General features: G+C 45.2%; 2 protein-coding genes across 2 annotated transcripts; one reads left to right on the top strand and one right to left on the bottom strand.

Annotated features, from left to right (window-relative positions):
- Nucleotides 1–1456: 1456 nt before the first annotated feature.
- Nucleotides 1457–6535, bottom strand: TMEM231 (transmembrane protein 231). The gene is made up of 7 exons (XM_034073210.1): nucleotides 6297–6535; nucleotides 6047–6216; nucleotides 4909–5037; nucleotides 3928–4071; nucleotides 3568–3649; nucleotides 3329–3434; nucleotides 1457–2470 (listed from the first exon to the last, which is right to left on the bottom strand). Exons 1-7 carry the CDS (start codon nucleotides 6433–6435, stop codon nucleotides 2281–2283), a joined length of 960 nt encoding a protein of 319 aa, XP_033929101.1. The 5' UTR covers nucleotides 6436–6535; the 3' UTR covers nucleotides 1457–2280.
- A 133-nt stretch (nucleotides 6536–6668) lies between these two features.
- GABARAPL2 (GABA type A receptor associated protein like 2) lies at nucleotides 6669–14883 on the top strand. The gene is made up of 4 exons (XM_034072862.1): nucleotides 6669–6821; nucleotides 7035–7090; nucleotides 12089–12261; nucleotides 14312–14883. Exons 1-4 carry the CDS (start codon nucleotides 6788–6790, stop codon nucleotides 14400–14402), a joined length of 354 nt encoding a protein of 117 aa, XP_033928753.1. The 5' UTR covers nucleotides 6669–6787; the 3' UTR covers nucleotides 14403–14883.
- The last annotated feature ends 503 nt before the right edge of the window (nucleotides 14884–15386 follow it).

Below are 15386 nucleotides of genomic sequence, written 5' to 3'. Positions count from 1 at the left end.
TGCCCCTCCGCCCGCTGCAGCCCCACCGGCCTGCGGCACCCCCTGCCCCTCCGCCCGCTGCAGCCCCTCAGGCCTGCGGCACCTCCTGCCCCTCCGCCCGCTGCAGCCCCTCAGGCCTGCGGCACCTCCTGCCCCTCCGCCCGCTGCAGCCCCTCAGGCCTGCGGCACCTCCTGCCCCTCCGCCCGCTGCAGCCCCCCAGGCCTGCGGCACCTCCTGCCCCTGCGCCCGCTGCAGCCCCTCAGGCCTGCGGCACCTCCTGCCCCTCCGCCCGCTGCAGCCCCACCGGCCTGCGGCACCTCCTGCCCCTCCGCCGCCCCTCAGGCCGCGGTGCAGCCGTCCTTGTCCCGTCCCTACCCCCCCAGCGCTGTCTCCTTCGTGCATCGCCCCATGGAAACCTCGCCAACCATGGCTCTTCCCTGCCCACATCACCGCTTGTATTTATGCACAGGGCTGTTAACTACCAGACACTTCTGTTTCCTGCACCAGACCTGTCCACCATCTTTCTTTCCACATGCATTCACTGAGCTGTCATAACTTCATGTGCAAGGAGACAAAAGCGGAATAGGGAGATGGAGTCTCCTGGTTTTACTGCTGTTTTCTGACATTAGCCTCTCTCCTCTTCCAGCTGCTCCTTAAACAGGTTTCTGTTCAGCCTGGAATTCCATTTTTGTGAGAGTACAGCAGCTCAAACCCTTAAAATGGGCCTATGGTCTCTAGGCGTTTATATCCCTTCCTTTATGCCCACCCTAATGCTTGTGCAGACACATACAAAGTTCATTCAGGGAACTGGCTTATCTGAAAAAGTGAGTACATTTAGTAAATATGACCTTTATCATAATGAGCTCATTATGAGCCATAATGAACTGATAGTCCATGCACTCACACATTATCCCCACTGCAAGGAGGAAGAGCTGGGACTACAGCAGAAGAGATGTATGCCAGCATGAGATGCTGGTGAAACAAGCTCACAGGTCCTATGTTCACCCTCTGCAGTGCTGAGGACACTGAAAAGCAGTGGACAGTTGCTGTTGACAGTGCACTGAGATACAAAGCCAACTGCAGCAGTCCTCAGCTGCCACATACAGAGCTCGCAGAGCAAACTGGAGGTTTCTGGAATAGGTAGTTCTATAAACTACCAGGATGCTGAGCTCCAGAGAACAACAGTCCAAAGGTCGGCTATTGCTATACAAGTTGCTCTTTCACATTTCATAGTTGCACCATGTCTTACGACTTAAAGAGAACCAAAGATACAAAAAATTCAACTGGCACCTAAAATAGTTTTACTCTTTCCTGCCGTAACGCGGCTTTGCTAGAACTACAAAACTGAAAACACAGCGGAAATTTCGTTGGTTTCCATTTTAAGCTTGTCTAGAATAAAAAGTAAGCTTAGAGAAAATAAAACTAAGTAATCTTCCTTATCAACCGCACTAAGAAAGAGGGACATATCAGCACTCACCAGGTGATAATAACTGGTTTAATTTTTATTTATTCTATGTTATCATTTAAGTTCTGAAAGTAATTTTTCACTGGCTTTGGAACTCTGAAACTTCTCTGGTAGGTTTTTGTTGTTGTTGTTAGTGTACTTTAAACGAGTATCAGGCTTCCCTGTTTTACTATTCCCAATTTACAATTAGTGGTGTACTGCTACAGTAATAATGCCAACAGCAGACAACTGTGCAAACCTTGCAGACATTGTCATCCACAACCAGTTTCTCACATCGACTTTGAATTTATCCATTATCCAACCTAATACCTAAATCGGTGAGCAGGTATAGGCACAGTTATGGAAGTATGGCTCTGATGGTAACTCATCCATACACTTCTTCACATTTTTAACTTTCATAGTGCATATAAATGCGTGTACAAATAGCTCTTGGCAGAACTCTACCTCAATGGTGAATTCATTTACAAGACAGCAAAAACAGCTTATGCTGTTACTGTTGGCATGTTATTTTCAGTCTTCTGGGTTTAGCAAAATCAAGATCATGAAAAAGCAGCCTCATTGCTTTTGACTGGTTTTTGAAGCGTGTTCCAGTTGCAAAAAAGAAAAAAACAAACCAAAAACTAGGTTTTTCTTCTATCAAAAATACAAAACTTTTCAGTCCCAAAGCAGTGTTCCCAGAGAAAAAGATGAATGAATGTGTATTTGTAAAAAAAACCCAAAAACATAACAAAATTGGAACACACCTACAAAGTTTGATCTTCCTAAGTAAAAAACATACAAAGTCAGGGATCCATTTTTTGAACTGCATTTCTTTAAAGTATTCTCAAGCACCTCCTCAGGACTGGTGCTGTTTGTAGGACAGTACTGGAGACACTGGTAAAACTGGCGTTACTGAAGTTGTAGTCAACACATGATTCTGGAATATAAACATTTTAATCCTACCAAACACCCAAAGAAATATAAGGAGAATGCTGACATACTGGATCCAGGCAAATTTAATCACTTCCCAAAATCCTGGCTGATACTTAAAGGATGTCAAGGAGTGTTCCAGAAGCAGCTTTTGCTACAAACACTGCAATAACTAAACAAAGGAACTTAAAGGTGGAAAGGCAAAACTTGTTAACAAAACTTGTTAAGACACCAGTTCATGCAGCAAATGCAAAGCCTTTTACCATAGCATGCAACAACAGTTGCAGAGAATGTCTACCCTAGAGGACATTTAGACGAATACTGTGAAAAGTGCCTAGTTTGTCCCTGACTCACCAGAAAGTAGTCAGTAGTACTCAAGCAGGTAAACGAACCTCGTAAGAAGAGTGCTTCATACGAATTCCTTTAATCACGGGCTTGTTCTTATCAGATGAGTAAAAAGTGTAATGAATGAATAATTATGTTGTAGGGGAAAAAAAAACAAAACAGATATGTCTGCACATGCAACAGGTTTGCCACATCTGCTGCAGGGGTTATGATTTGGTGAGCTTACCTTGCATTCAGATTTCTAATGATTTGCTCTAAGTCACAGAATACAGTATCATGCTTTGCTACTGGCATCTATGACACACTGGGACAGCAGGTGCTGCAGGAGCAAAGCAAGACTTCCTAAGGATATTTATTGTGGATGGCTAAGAAACTGCTGTAAAGGCCAGTATAGAAAGACTGGAAAGCAATGTGGGTTCCCAGCAAGGAAAGACAAAAAGTGGTTATGCAAGCAGAAACATCCAGAAGAATGGGCAAATAGGTATTCAGCTGGCTCCAGAACTATAGTATTTGCTTAGCTAACAAATAAAAGGTTCAGCAACAAGTCTAGGAGCAGTTTTCTTTTGGCCTATATGTGAAGTCCTAAATAAGGCAACCCTGTCACAGTTTATGCAGTTTTCAAAGGATATAAGATAACTTCCACTGGGTAATGAATAGTGGCGTTAATGATAAATGGTGTATCTGTTGCTCTTCCAGCCATCCAGAGAGGGTTGGGATCTGAAAAGACTGTTGTAACTACAATGGGGAAAGGAAACGTCCAGGTTAAGGAGCTTTTCAGTCTTAACACAGAGCTCAAATCCTCACAGAATAACTGCCAGTATGAGAACTACTGCTGGCCTGTAATTCAGAGCTGTACATCCAGGCTTACCATTTCTATCCCAATATGCTGCAATGATGTTTGTCAGATCATAGTCACTTGCAAAGGGACTTGTGCCATTGACCAGAGACACCTGTTACAACAAAGAGATACTTGTGTTACTTGTTCACTCCTCAAGGAACTCTACCAAGTTTTTTATGCTAAGTAACAATACCCTTGAAGGAATGCATGTCACTATCAGACTGAACGTTTTGACAGAATAAACCGATCCATCTTTCAGCCTAACAAGAAAACACCATTTCCAAAGTTCTGCAGTCCCCTCTGTGCAGGAGTATGAATATGGTGTCATCTATGGCACTAGGAGGATAAAGAGAGGGGAGAATTGATGGAAAACGAAAAACATTTCCTCACATTGTATCTGGTATCCAGTCCACAATAGTTAAGTAATTGCCTCTGCTTCAGTTTCAGGTCTCCATTCATATACAGCTGAGACCCTGGCACAGGAGAAAAATACTGAAGAAAAGCCATGCTTTGCATCACAAACGTTGACATCCTCTGAAATGGTAAACATGAGAGAAGATAATTTGGGGGGGGGGGGATGGGGAACACAACACACTTTTCTGATTCTTTGTATCTACAGATTTTCTGCATGGATTTTATTTTTTTCTTGACCCCCAGTTTCAGACTACAACATTAGCCTAAACAAGGGAACACCAAAAAAGAGATATTCATTACTTTTTCGTTTTTTTTTTTTGAAAGTGAACTACCTTATTTGTGAGTTAACAAACTTTATAAACTAAACAGTTCCATGGGAACTTCAGGGCAGTCCAGCAATCTGTGGCTAATGACAGAAGGATTCAACTTGCCATAACATGTGAAAAGCAGCAAGATGACTAAATACATTCATTGGAGACACACTTTAAAATACTCAAGCAGTCAAAGCCAGCTAAGGACTCGCTGTGGAATGAAGGAAGGACCAAAGAAGTTCATTCACCATTATCAACCACTCAATCTGATGGAAAATTTTCTTATTTACTGTAAAACAAAGGTGCTGTGAATATCAGAACTGTCTGTGATATTAATCACTGACCTGAAACTCCAGCACAAATTTAGTCCTGGGCCTCATAGGTTTGAGAATGTTTTCTACACCACACCCCAACATCCAAAATGAAATAAAATCAAAACCAAGACCCACAAAACACATCAAAGATGCAAGAGAGCTAGACTGGGGATGACCCAGCAGAGGAGGGGAAAATTAAATATTTGTTAGCAAAAGAAAACTTTTAGATAGTAATTTCAAATATGCAAAGCTTCTTTCATGCTTTGCATAAGCACCACTGGAATATTACATTGGGTCTAAATGTCACAACAAATAAAACTAGAAAAGCTCACATAAAGCTGGTAGGAAAAGAGTAGAATCAGCTGAACACCAACTACATGCTCTGTAGGTTGCAGCGGAAGTTCCAATCTAAAGTGAAACTGATCCATTTTGCCATCTTGGTTTTTGTCTTCTTCTCTAATCTAGAAGAACCAATAAGATTTTTAGTTGGTGTTTTTATAATGGGAGCATCTACAAAAGAAAACCAAAGGTAAAACCCCAGGGGATTTCCACAACTGCAGCATGCACACACTGAGGAAGCAGATAAACCACTGTTAGGAAAGCAACAAAAAGCTGCTTGACACAGAACTAGAGGCTGTTTTGTCTGTTACACAATGTCTCATTTGCCCCCAAGGAATGAAAAACGTACCAGACTGCTGAAGGTCTCTTCTGCCCTGTGCCATTCCAACCATCACCCCAGCATGCTATAAAGCACACATTAGTGCTGGATCTTGTGTCACATCCTGCGTAGTGTGTGACTGTCAAGTTTTTGCCTCTTGCCCCTGCAGCCTGCCACTTAATGGTCTCTGCACGCCAACTCCTGGTTATAAGCCAAGGCTTGCCACACTTCTGTGCCACAAATGCCCAGCACTTCAGCTATCTGGATACATAACAGGACCATAACAGAGGAAATGCAGAAAAATAACTGCCACTGTTGACTCCCAGTAGGTACAACAGTTGCAGGGCAGAAGCCAGGAAGCTTAGAAAGCGCATATCTGCTTTCAAAACCAGGGGCTACTGAGGAACCCCTGCAAGCCTCAGACCATGATAAGCCATATGGAAGAGGAAGAGAGTAATTAGAGTACACTGATGTGCCCCTGCAAACCACCAGTAGTGCTTAGGAACATGGTTTAGCGCTGGACTTGGTACTGTTAGGTTAATGGTTGGACTTGATGGATCTTAAGGATCTTTTCCAACCGAAATGATTCCACAACACTGACAGGAAGGAAAACCGGACTGGTTAATAACCACTTGTTATTAGTTAATAACCACTTGTCCCGAGTGAATGTTGTTGTGAGGCACAAAGGGACACATGAAGCTGCTGTTACTGGAAGGCAGCAGAGCAGCACAGACTCCTGCTCGCAGCACAACCAGCACCAGCCCCCGGCTCTGCTGCCCCCAGCTCCCCTCCCCCGCCCCTGCCGGGCCTACCGACAGCAGCGGGACCCGCAGCCGCTCCCCCTGCAGCCGGTTGAACGCTGGGAACGTGCTCCAAGCCAAGAAGCTGCCGGGGCTGGGCCCGGTGGTGGCCACGAGGAGCAGCTCGTACCGGAACCGCACCGTGGGTTGCTCCAGGTACGAGCTCTGCTTCCGCCAGAAACCTGCGGGGAGAGGAACCGCAAGGGCTCAGCACCGCCGGAACCGGACCGGACCGGGCCGTGCGCGGTGCAGCGGCGCTCACCGTGGCTCCGGTAGGCCACGAACAGCGGTGGCACGTAGGTGAGCAGCGTGAGGAGCGCCAGCGCCAGCGCGGCGGCGGAGCAGAGGCCGGCGCGGTACCGGGTGTGCAGCGCGGGGTGCGAGAACAGCTCCACGGCCATCGCCCCGCGCCCTCACCGTGGCAACGGCAGGGCCCTGACTGACGGGAGCCGCCGCCTAACGGCAGCCCAGGCACCGGGGACCGGGCTCGCCAGCAGCCGACGGCTGCGCTGGGCCCGCAGCGCTCCCGGGTCGGCGGCGGAGCCCCGAGAGCCCCAACGGGCCCAGGGGCCTCGCACCCGGCAGGCACCGGCAGCCCCCCCGCTGCCACAGCCCCGCCGGAAGCGCCGCGCTCCGGTTGTTGCTAGGAGACCGGCGAGCCGGAAGTCCCGCCCGCCGAGCCGCGGTGTTGTTGTTGTGACAGCGCCAGACCCGGCCTGAGCCCCGCGGCCGCACAGGCCCCAACACCGCACCATGAAGTGGATGTTCAAGGAGGACCACGCGTTGGGTAAGGCTGTGCCGGTCCCAGTGCCGCTGTGACCCGGTTGGCGCTGTGGGTCCGCCTGTCCGTGCGCCAACAGCCGCACAGACCCTCCGCCGTGCCCAGGACCCCTCCGGAGCGGCCGGAGCCCGCGGGATGCCGCCCCCGAGGCCTTGCCTCCCGGCTCGGGCACGGCGGGGCCGGTGCCGAGCACTGACTAACGGTGAGTTTTGTCCACAGAGCACAGATGTGTGGAGTCGGCAAAAATCCGAGCCAAGTACCCTGACCGTGTCCCGGTGAGTAAGCGAGACAGCGGCATCGGGTACTGCAAGCAAAGCTGGTGCCATCCCAGGGCCTCATTTGGTCAGAGCTTCCTGAAGAAATTCATCTTCCCTTGTGTGTTCTCGGGTGTTCTAAAGAGGCCCCAAGCACGCCTGACTGATGCTAACCCTTCCTCTGCCCTAGTGCAAGGGTGTCTGACTTTCTATACATGTTCATGATTCAGTGTCCTGATTTCTTCAGATGGCAATTATATCCCAGCAGATACCTTCATTGTCCTGAGGATACGTTCTGTGCCTGATGCCAAGATCAGTAAATTCTTTAAACCTTCACAATCTTCTATCCTGACTCTGTGAAGAAGGTGATTTCTCCTCATGTAGCCATATCCGTACCCTGTTGCTGGAGGAGCCACTGCAAGTGGTGACCCCCCTCCTTTTTGCATTAGTACCTCCCTACCTGCTAAATAGTGAATGACCTTTCCTCTTCACACCACAATTCCTTTATTCCTTTTATGGTGGTTCAGGGAAATGCTCACTCTTCACATCTTTGTTACCGTTAGCAACACGGACATCTGCTTGGCAGTACAATTTCCCACATCTAATCTGACCACGGGCCAGTTGGTGCCACCTCCGACTGAGTTTATGGTAAAGAGCATTCATTAGGTAGTGCAGCCCAGAGAAGAAGCTTTCATCCCATCGACTTTCTCTGCTGCTGAGCTGCACCTGGTCACAGCACCTTCTCCAGCTGCAGGCTGGCAAGCTGAGCTGATCCTTGCTGTTCCCTGCTTGCCGAACTCCCCCCATCATGTCCATTTCAGGAATATCACTCATGACCTTAGGGGATAAAGAAACATTGAAACTCCCAGTATGAGTCAGAAGTACATGATGATGTATGAGGAACAGACAGCAAGGTGTGTGTAGATACAGAAATTAAATCTCAAATTGCAGTGTGATGCTTTGGCTGCGCCAATACAATTCCAATTGAGCCATGTACCTTTCACAAAATAGTTATCAATGTTGGCATTTAATAGTCAGAAGTGTTTTTCAGACTTACTGCATGTTTGTTGGTATCCAGAGTGACAGATGTCAAAATTATTTCAGTTCTCAGATGCTGTATCTGTGTGCCTGGATTTAGAGATGTTTCAGTGATTCAGACCTATTAATATAAGAACAGCCCTACTCTGTTCCTAGGGTGGACCGTGTAGGAATAAAAGGTGAAAGAAATTCATGCTTGCTAAGCACTGCAGTCTTAAATTTGCCTGAGTAATCAAGTGGTCTAAGGGTTAAAGGTATCTGTAAGTTTTACTAGAAGCAATTCATCAACAGCCTTGATGTCCTTTTATGACAGTTTCTGTGTTAGGAAGCTGAAATGCCCAGTGTGTTATTGTAATCTTAATACAAAAGTATCAGTTGTTAAGGCTTTGGTATGTCTGTCAGGCTGCTTTTGGACCACTTTACAGTTCCCTCATACTGAATTGCAGGGGGCAGCTCCTGTTTCTGTAGGCAGACCTGAAAGAAATTATAAGGAAAACCCTCTCCATATCATAGGATAGTGTATTTTGTATAGTTGTTTGGTCATTACCTGGATGTGGTAGCAATGGAACATGCAGAGCTAAGGAATGGAGACACTGGAACCTCTTGTAAGCCTTACTTCCTCATGTGGTACATGCTGTATGGAGCAATAAGCACCGGGTCCTTCCCACAAGTAATACTTAATTCTTCTTCCTCTACCTGTTGCTTTTTGTTTTGTTTGTTTGTGGCCATCTGTCCTTTCTGTAGTCAGTTTCTGATTTCCTATCATGAAGTAAGATACTCTAATGCCAGTCCAGCATAATACAAAGTAGAGAACAGCATCAGTGAGTCCAACCTTGACAACAAAACCACAGTGGAATGAACAGTATGCATTAGAGTGCAGTTATATTCAGAATAACACATGTGAAAATAAAAAAGATCCGGTTTCCAGTGGTAAATCAGTACATTACTGCAGACCTGAGTCTACACACATCCTGAAATGGTGATTAACACAGACAGTCTTGTTTTCAGAGTTGCATACAAAAGCCTGTGGATGATGCAAACATCTTACCCAGGTATCCCTGCTTCGGTCCCTTCCTGCTTTCTTCTGCCAAACACTGTGGTATAGGCAGAGAATATCCCCGTTCCTGAGGTGGCTGAGCAGCACAAGCAAAGCTTGTGGGGTGTTTTTTCTTTTCCTAATTATTTACTTCATTGTTTCCTTAAACCCCACATACCCCATGTGGCTGTCATTCATACATTCATACAACATACCTTGTTGGTATGGCTTCACTGCTGTCCTGTGACTGTAGCCGATCAACGGAAGCTGTAATTAACATGAGCTGCATACACTGCTGGATTAGCACTGTAAATCTGGTGTAGCAGAGGCACGCACACAGCATCACATCACAGCACCTTTCTGGAGATCTGGTGGACGGCTCAGCTGGCACCTTTGCAGACGAGCTGGTGTTCCAGCATGCTGCAGCCGTGCTTTACTTCTCAAGGCATTGTTAAAGTGCTTGGTGGCTTGCTGTGGGCTGTCAGTAATAACTGCTGGATTACTTACAGAAATGCAGAGAACATGGATGTCAAATCAAAAGCAGTACTGCAAAGCACTGTGACAAATGAACATGTGGTCTGTGGCCAACGAGAGCCCTGCATTATACCACAGCTCATACAGTATCAGTGTTTGACTGTTCAGATACAATATGGCTTCTTCAGCTCTGCACCAGTCTCCCTGAAGGATGCCTGTGCCTCTATTTAGCAAGGAGGTTTCTGGTGTAAAAGTACTGATGAATACTGTAATGCTGTAGATGGAAGCCTGAAAGCCATTCTGGCATCTCTGGTGTGTGCACAACAGATGAAATGCCAGGCCTGATACTAGACTAGGCTGATGCTTCTCCCTCCCATTTACCTAAATTCTGATTTTGTAGCTTCAGTGTTACTGAAATTTATTGCTTCCTGTTTGGGTTCTTGTACTTTTGCTGTATGGTACACATGGACTGTACATGGACAGCTGGTTCTGTCGTTTTAGGGTCAGCTTGAGGCATTGTTTAAAGAAGACAGTTAAGTTGGAAGGGTGGTAGAGGTGTGTATATTAATCCTGTATTTCTTTGTATTGTGGCATTTATTTAGCCCCATAACAGTTTAAACAAGGAGAGGGCATGCTTCTTGCAAACTAGAACTGTGTGCAGTGAGATTGCAGGCACTGATGGTCAGGTCCAGTGAGTAGCAGCTTGGGACTCTAGGTTTGCCTAGGTTGGGGAGAAGGAGACTGAGGGGACACCTCATTGTTCTCTGCAGCTCCCTGAGGAGGAGATGTGGAGATGGGGCAGGTGCTGTAATCCAGGGACAGGACACATGGGAATGTTTCAGAGTTGTATCAGAGAAGGTTCAGACTTGGAATTAGGAAGAATTTCTTTAACATGAGCATCGTCAAACACTGGAACAGACTTCCTAGAGGTGATTGATGCTCCAGCCTGTCAGTGTTGAAGAGGCAGTTGGACAATGCTCTGAATAACATGCTTTAATTTTTGGTCCACTCTGAATTGGTCAGGCTGTTGGACCAGATAATTGTTGTTGACCTAGTCTGTTCTAGTCTGCTTTCTTTTGACATTGTGACAGTGACAAAACAAAGTAAGCAGCACCTGTACTAAGGGAATGCACTTCCTCAGATCACCTGGCATTGCTCAGATACCAGTGCTGCAGTCTGCTTAAATCTTTCATGACTCCTTTGCAGGTGAATGGGGCAAGAAAGAACATGGCTAAATGATTTTTCAGTTTGTTACTACCAGCTAGAGCAATTGAGAAGACAAAGTCCTGGGCTCCTTCCCTCAATCACAAGTTAAAGGGAAGTAGTGCAGACAAGCCACTGTTAAATCTCAAGTTCTCAAGCTGCCATGCTTCAGACATCTCAGGATATGCCAATTCCTCTCCTGCTCCTACCCCAGCCTTTTGTTACAGAACACACTATTTTTGGCTAGTGCACATGGCAAACTTTTTAAAACATATTGAAAATTACCCATATTTAAACACAGTAGGACATTAGTGTCCTGGTGTGAATAAATCACAGAATCACAGAAGAGTTGTGGTGGGAATGGACCTCTGGAGGTTCACGCAGTCCAACCCCTGCTCCAGCAGGGCCACCTCCATCCAGCTGCCCACGACAGTGTCTCTGGAGCATCTCCAGGCTGGGAGACTCCACAACTTCTCTGGGCAGTGAGAAGTGTTTCCTGATGTTCAGAGGGAACCTCCTGTGCTTCAGTCTGTGTCCATCACCTCCTGTCCTGTCACTGGCATCACTGTAAGCAGCCTGCCTCCATTTTCTTCACGTTCCCCTTGGGTATTTATAAATGCTGGTAAGATTCCACTGAGCGTTCTCTTCTCTGGGGTGAACAGTCCAAGCTCTCAGCCCTTCCTCATATGAGAGATGCTCCAGTCCCTTAAGCAGGTTGGAGGCTCTTTGTTGTACTCTCTCCAGTATGTCCATATCTCTCCTGTGCTGAGGAGCCCAGAACTAGACACAGCACTTAGATGTGGCTTCACCAGTGCCAGTTCCAGGGAAGGATTGTGTCCCTGGACCTGCTGGCAATACTTCAGCCTAAGATACCACCACCCTTCTTTGCTGCCAGGGCACACTGTGGGCTTTTTCTCAACTTGGAGTCCACATCACAGTAATTCCATATCATCAGTGTACAAAGAGTTAACAGATGTTTATGCTTTCCTGTCACAGGTTTCTTTTAAACACCTTGCATCTTTTCACCGCATGACTGTCAACAGGCAGAGGAAGTTTTGAGCTATTCTGTATATGAATGTAGGTTTAAGTGCCCTTTAAGATCAGGTTTTAAAGTGCTGAACCAGTCTTATCTCTTACTTGCCTCATTTGGTCAAGAAACCATTGCTCCTCCCCACTGCTCACTGTTGTAAGCCTGCACCAGCAAGTGGTTTCTGAAAGCTGTCCATAGCAACCCTGAAAAACCTAACCTTCATACCTGCACTTTACAGGTCATAGTGGAGAAGGTCTCAGGATCTCAGATTGTTGATATTGACAAGAGAAAGTACTTAGTTCCATCCGACATCACCGTGGCCCAGTTCATGTGGATCATCAGGAAGAGGATTCAACTGCCGTCTGAGAAAGCAATATTCCTCTTTGTAGACAAGACTGTCCCACAATCCAGGTGAGAAGCTATTCACTTGGCATTCAGAACCATGTCTGCAAGCCTGTGCATACCTGATGGACAGGAGCTCCCCTCTTTGAGGCTTATCTGGTGATTTTAGGGGGGGTTGGTTACATCTTAGTCTCACTGTGATAGGGTTGGGTTTTTTCTCATGAGTTTGATAAACATCTTATTTCTTGAGCTAGGCTGAAAGGAAAGGTGATTGAAAAAATCTATGATTTACTTCTATGGAAAGAGGGTGAGCTCTGGAGTTATTATGGTATCTTTGAGTGCAAGAACATTTACATCATCAGTGCAAAAAAAACAAAATTCTCAATGTAACGAGAAGTTGCATGTTAAAAACTCAAAAGCAAATACCATTTCTACTGAAAAACATCCTGTCATCTCACAAATCATGCTGTTACTTATTCTATAAGCACAAAATGACTATAGAAATGTTTTTTCACACTGCTTTTATATAGGAATAAGTTTGTCTGCTACACACAGATTAATGTATAGCAGAAGCAACTACTACATCTGCTTTCTAAATGACACACATTAATGGTCATTTTGGCTATTTAACAGTCATGGTGTTACATGACACACATTTAATAGTATGTCATGTAACACTATTTCCTGAAATAGTATGTTATAGTGTTACATGGCTTAGGTGTAATATTAGTCTTATTAAGCCTTACCCTTGTAACAGGAACAGTTCCTCCAGGTAACCTCTCCAGACTGTTAGCAGTATCTTTATTTACTTTGTGATACACAATAGGGACCTGTGAGAACCATCTTTCCCTGCTTGCTTCCTCCTAAGAGTATTAGGAATATCATCATCTTAACAGTGCTGCAGAACTGCTAGGAACAGGAAAGAAAAAGAAAGGACACATTGTCTCATGTCACATGTTCACGATGGGATGTCACATCTGGGAAAACAGGGCATTGAACCTTCTGTATTAATGCAAAAATGGTAACTTTAGGTAAATCAGAATCTGATCTGTTAACAGCTCTGCTCGTCTTATAGCCTGAGTTCATTACGTAGATCACTGAACTCGTGATATCCTCTCCTCATCCAGAAGTTTTATCTAGTGTTCACCAGTTTGCTTTCATTACAAGCACTACTGCAGCTCCTCCCAGCCCCTCCCTCGGGTAAAAGCTGTGCTCCTTTCCCCATCGCTCAGTCTGAATCTTTCAGTTCATGTCCCTTTTCTCAGTCCTGGGTAGTTAGGGAAAGGTGAGCTGAGGAGGAGTCACTTGTGCAACTGCCCAATGTCAGCTTCCCATTCCATCTGCAGGAAGATGGTTGGAGCAGTTGTACTGGCCAAGTAGATGCTTGGGTTTCCTTTCATTGTAAAAACACAGACATTGCCCTGAAGACCACGGCTGCTTACACTGTGAAGGGCCACGTGGCTGTTCAGTGACAAACATTTTCATTTGATCAAATGTTCAGAACCTTTACCTATGGAAAAAAACACTAGTTCCTGGGTAACTTGTCATTTCCTGCCCACACATTTTGGTACTGGCATTACTTGAAGTCATTACTTTTAACAATACAGAAAACAAAGCTTTTGCTTCCCAGAATAACCCAGAACCCAAGGAAACAGTCCAAAAAGCACAAGCTTGATGAACCAGAGACTAGCTGAACGTTCGTGACTACACAAGGTGGAGGGAGAAATAAGGTGGTTCACACAAGAAGCACCATGTTAATGCAGCTGCATTCCGGGAAGGTGCAATGAGGCTGTTGAGCCTGGTATTAGTCACACCATCAGTAATGGGTGATTCAGAACCTGAAATACCTTCAGTGACTAATGTTCAGTGAAATAAGGTAGCTTTCTGACACATGCATTTGCAAGGAGCAAAACCCTCAACACTGCAGAGAGCCCAGGATCATTTTTCTAACTCAGGAGTCAACTCCTTTCATATGTCCCATTTTTGTATTTTAGTTTACACAGATTCACAAGTTTTTGGTTTTTTATTAATTTTTTATTAATCTTTGTGAGGTTCTAACTGCTACTATTTGCAGCTGTCATGATGCAAGCAAACCATTTCTCTTTTTTCCCCCTTCAAGCTTAACTATGGGACAACTTTATGAGAAGGAAAAGGATGAGGATGGATTCTTGTATGTTGCCTACAGTGGAGAGAACACATTTGGTTTCTGAATGGTGGGTCCTGGCTACCGTACCATCCTGCTGTGTATCTTGTAAATAGCTGATCATTTTCTGTTCTGGCATCCACAGAAATTCCTTCTACATACACGCATTTGTAACTGGATTTATTTCTTAAAATATTGATAGGTTTTGTTTTATTAGACTGTTAAATTATAAAGAAGTTTTGTTGGTTTTGTGCTTTTTTTTTCCCTCATGCTATGAATTCCCACAGCCTTGCTCCTTTGGGGGATATACCTGATGACATGGGTTAAATAATAAAGCAAAGTAGTTGGGCTACTAAAACATGAAAAGAAGAACACACATTTATTCTGTTTTGAGGTGTTTAAAGAGATAAAAATATCGAAGTAGTATTGGGAACACTGGATTTGCTAGCTTGTCCTAAGCAAGAGCACAATGTGATCATAATCAATTGAGCTAATATGTTCCTCTTTCTCAATTAACAAAGAAGTACAATAAAAATTCCTGTCACAAACAGGCAGTGCTGTCATTTCTTTACCTTAATTTTGGCCAGAAAGTTATACATCACATTTACTAGATGCTATACAGCTGCTTATGTTATTTACTAGACACTGTAGAGCTTCTCAACGTGGATGATGATACAAGGACAAAACAAGCAGCTATCTGTAGGTTCCAAAACCAGTAGCTTCAGGGCTACTAGGTCTCATCAGAAGAGCAGCTATGCCTGCCCACAGGCTGTCAGCCTAAACCATTCTATGATTCTACCATGGTGAGACAGACAACTACAATTAAAAACGCTGCATGCAAAGTGAAGAACTGATGATCAGTTCCTCCAGTTGATGAGCACGACTGCCACAGCAAGTGCACAACATAGCAGATGTAAAGAGGCTTTGCCACAAACCTAAAACACATTGTTATTCATGAGGGTCTCAATTTCTCTCCATATGGGCTTACCACTGTTACACAGCTACCTGTACATACAGAGCAAGAAGCAAAGATGTGGCTCTGAACGAGGAG

The sequence above is a fragment of the Melopsittacus undulatus genome, chromosome Z (assembly GCF_012275295.1).
Source record: "Melopsittacus undulatus isolate bMelUnd1 chromosome Z, bMelUnd1.mat.Z, whole genome shotgun sequence".
NCBI classification, from domain to species: Eukaryota; Metazoa; Chordata; class Aves; order Psittaciformes; family Psittaculidae; genus Melopsittacus; species Melopsittacus undulatus.
This window is presented reverse-complemented; position numbering and strand designations above follow the sequence as displayed.

Coding starts and splice junctions, on each gene's coding strand:
- TMEM231 (XM_034073210.1), bottom strand. CDS start 6,435: ATGGCCGTGGAGCTGTTCTCGCACCCCGCGCTGCACACCCGGTACCGC. Junction 6,217..6,296: donor CGTGGCCTACCGGAGCCACG/GTGAGCGCCGCT, acceptor CTCTCCCCGCAG/GTTTCTGGCGGAAGCAGAGC. Junction 3,650..3,927: donor GACTGGATACCAGATACAAT/GTGAGGAAATGT, acceptor TTGTTGTAACAG/GTGTCTCTGGTCAATGGCAC.
- GABARAPL2 (XM_034072862.1), top strand. CDS start 6,788: ATGAAGTGGATGTTCAAGGAGGACCACGCGTTGG. Junction 6,822..7,034: donor CAAGGAGGACCACGCGTTGG/GTAAGGCTGTGC, acceptor TTTTGTCCACAG/AGCACAGATGTGTGGAGTCG. Junction 7,091..12,088: donor AGTACCCTGACCGTGTCCCG/GTGAGTAAGCGA, acceptor TGCACTTTACAG/GTCATAGTGGAGAAGGTCTC.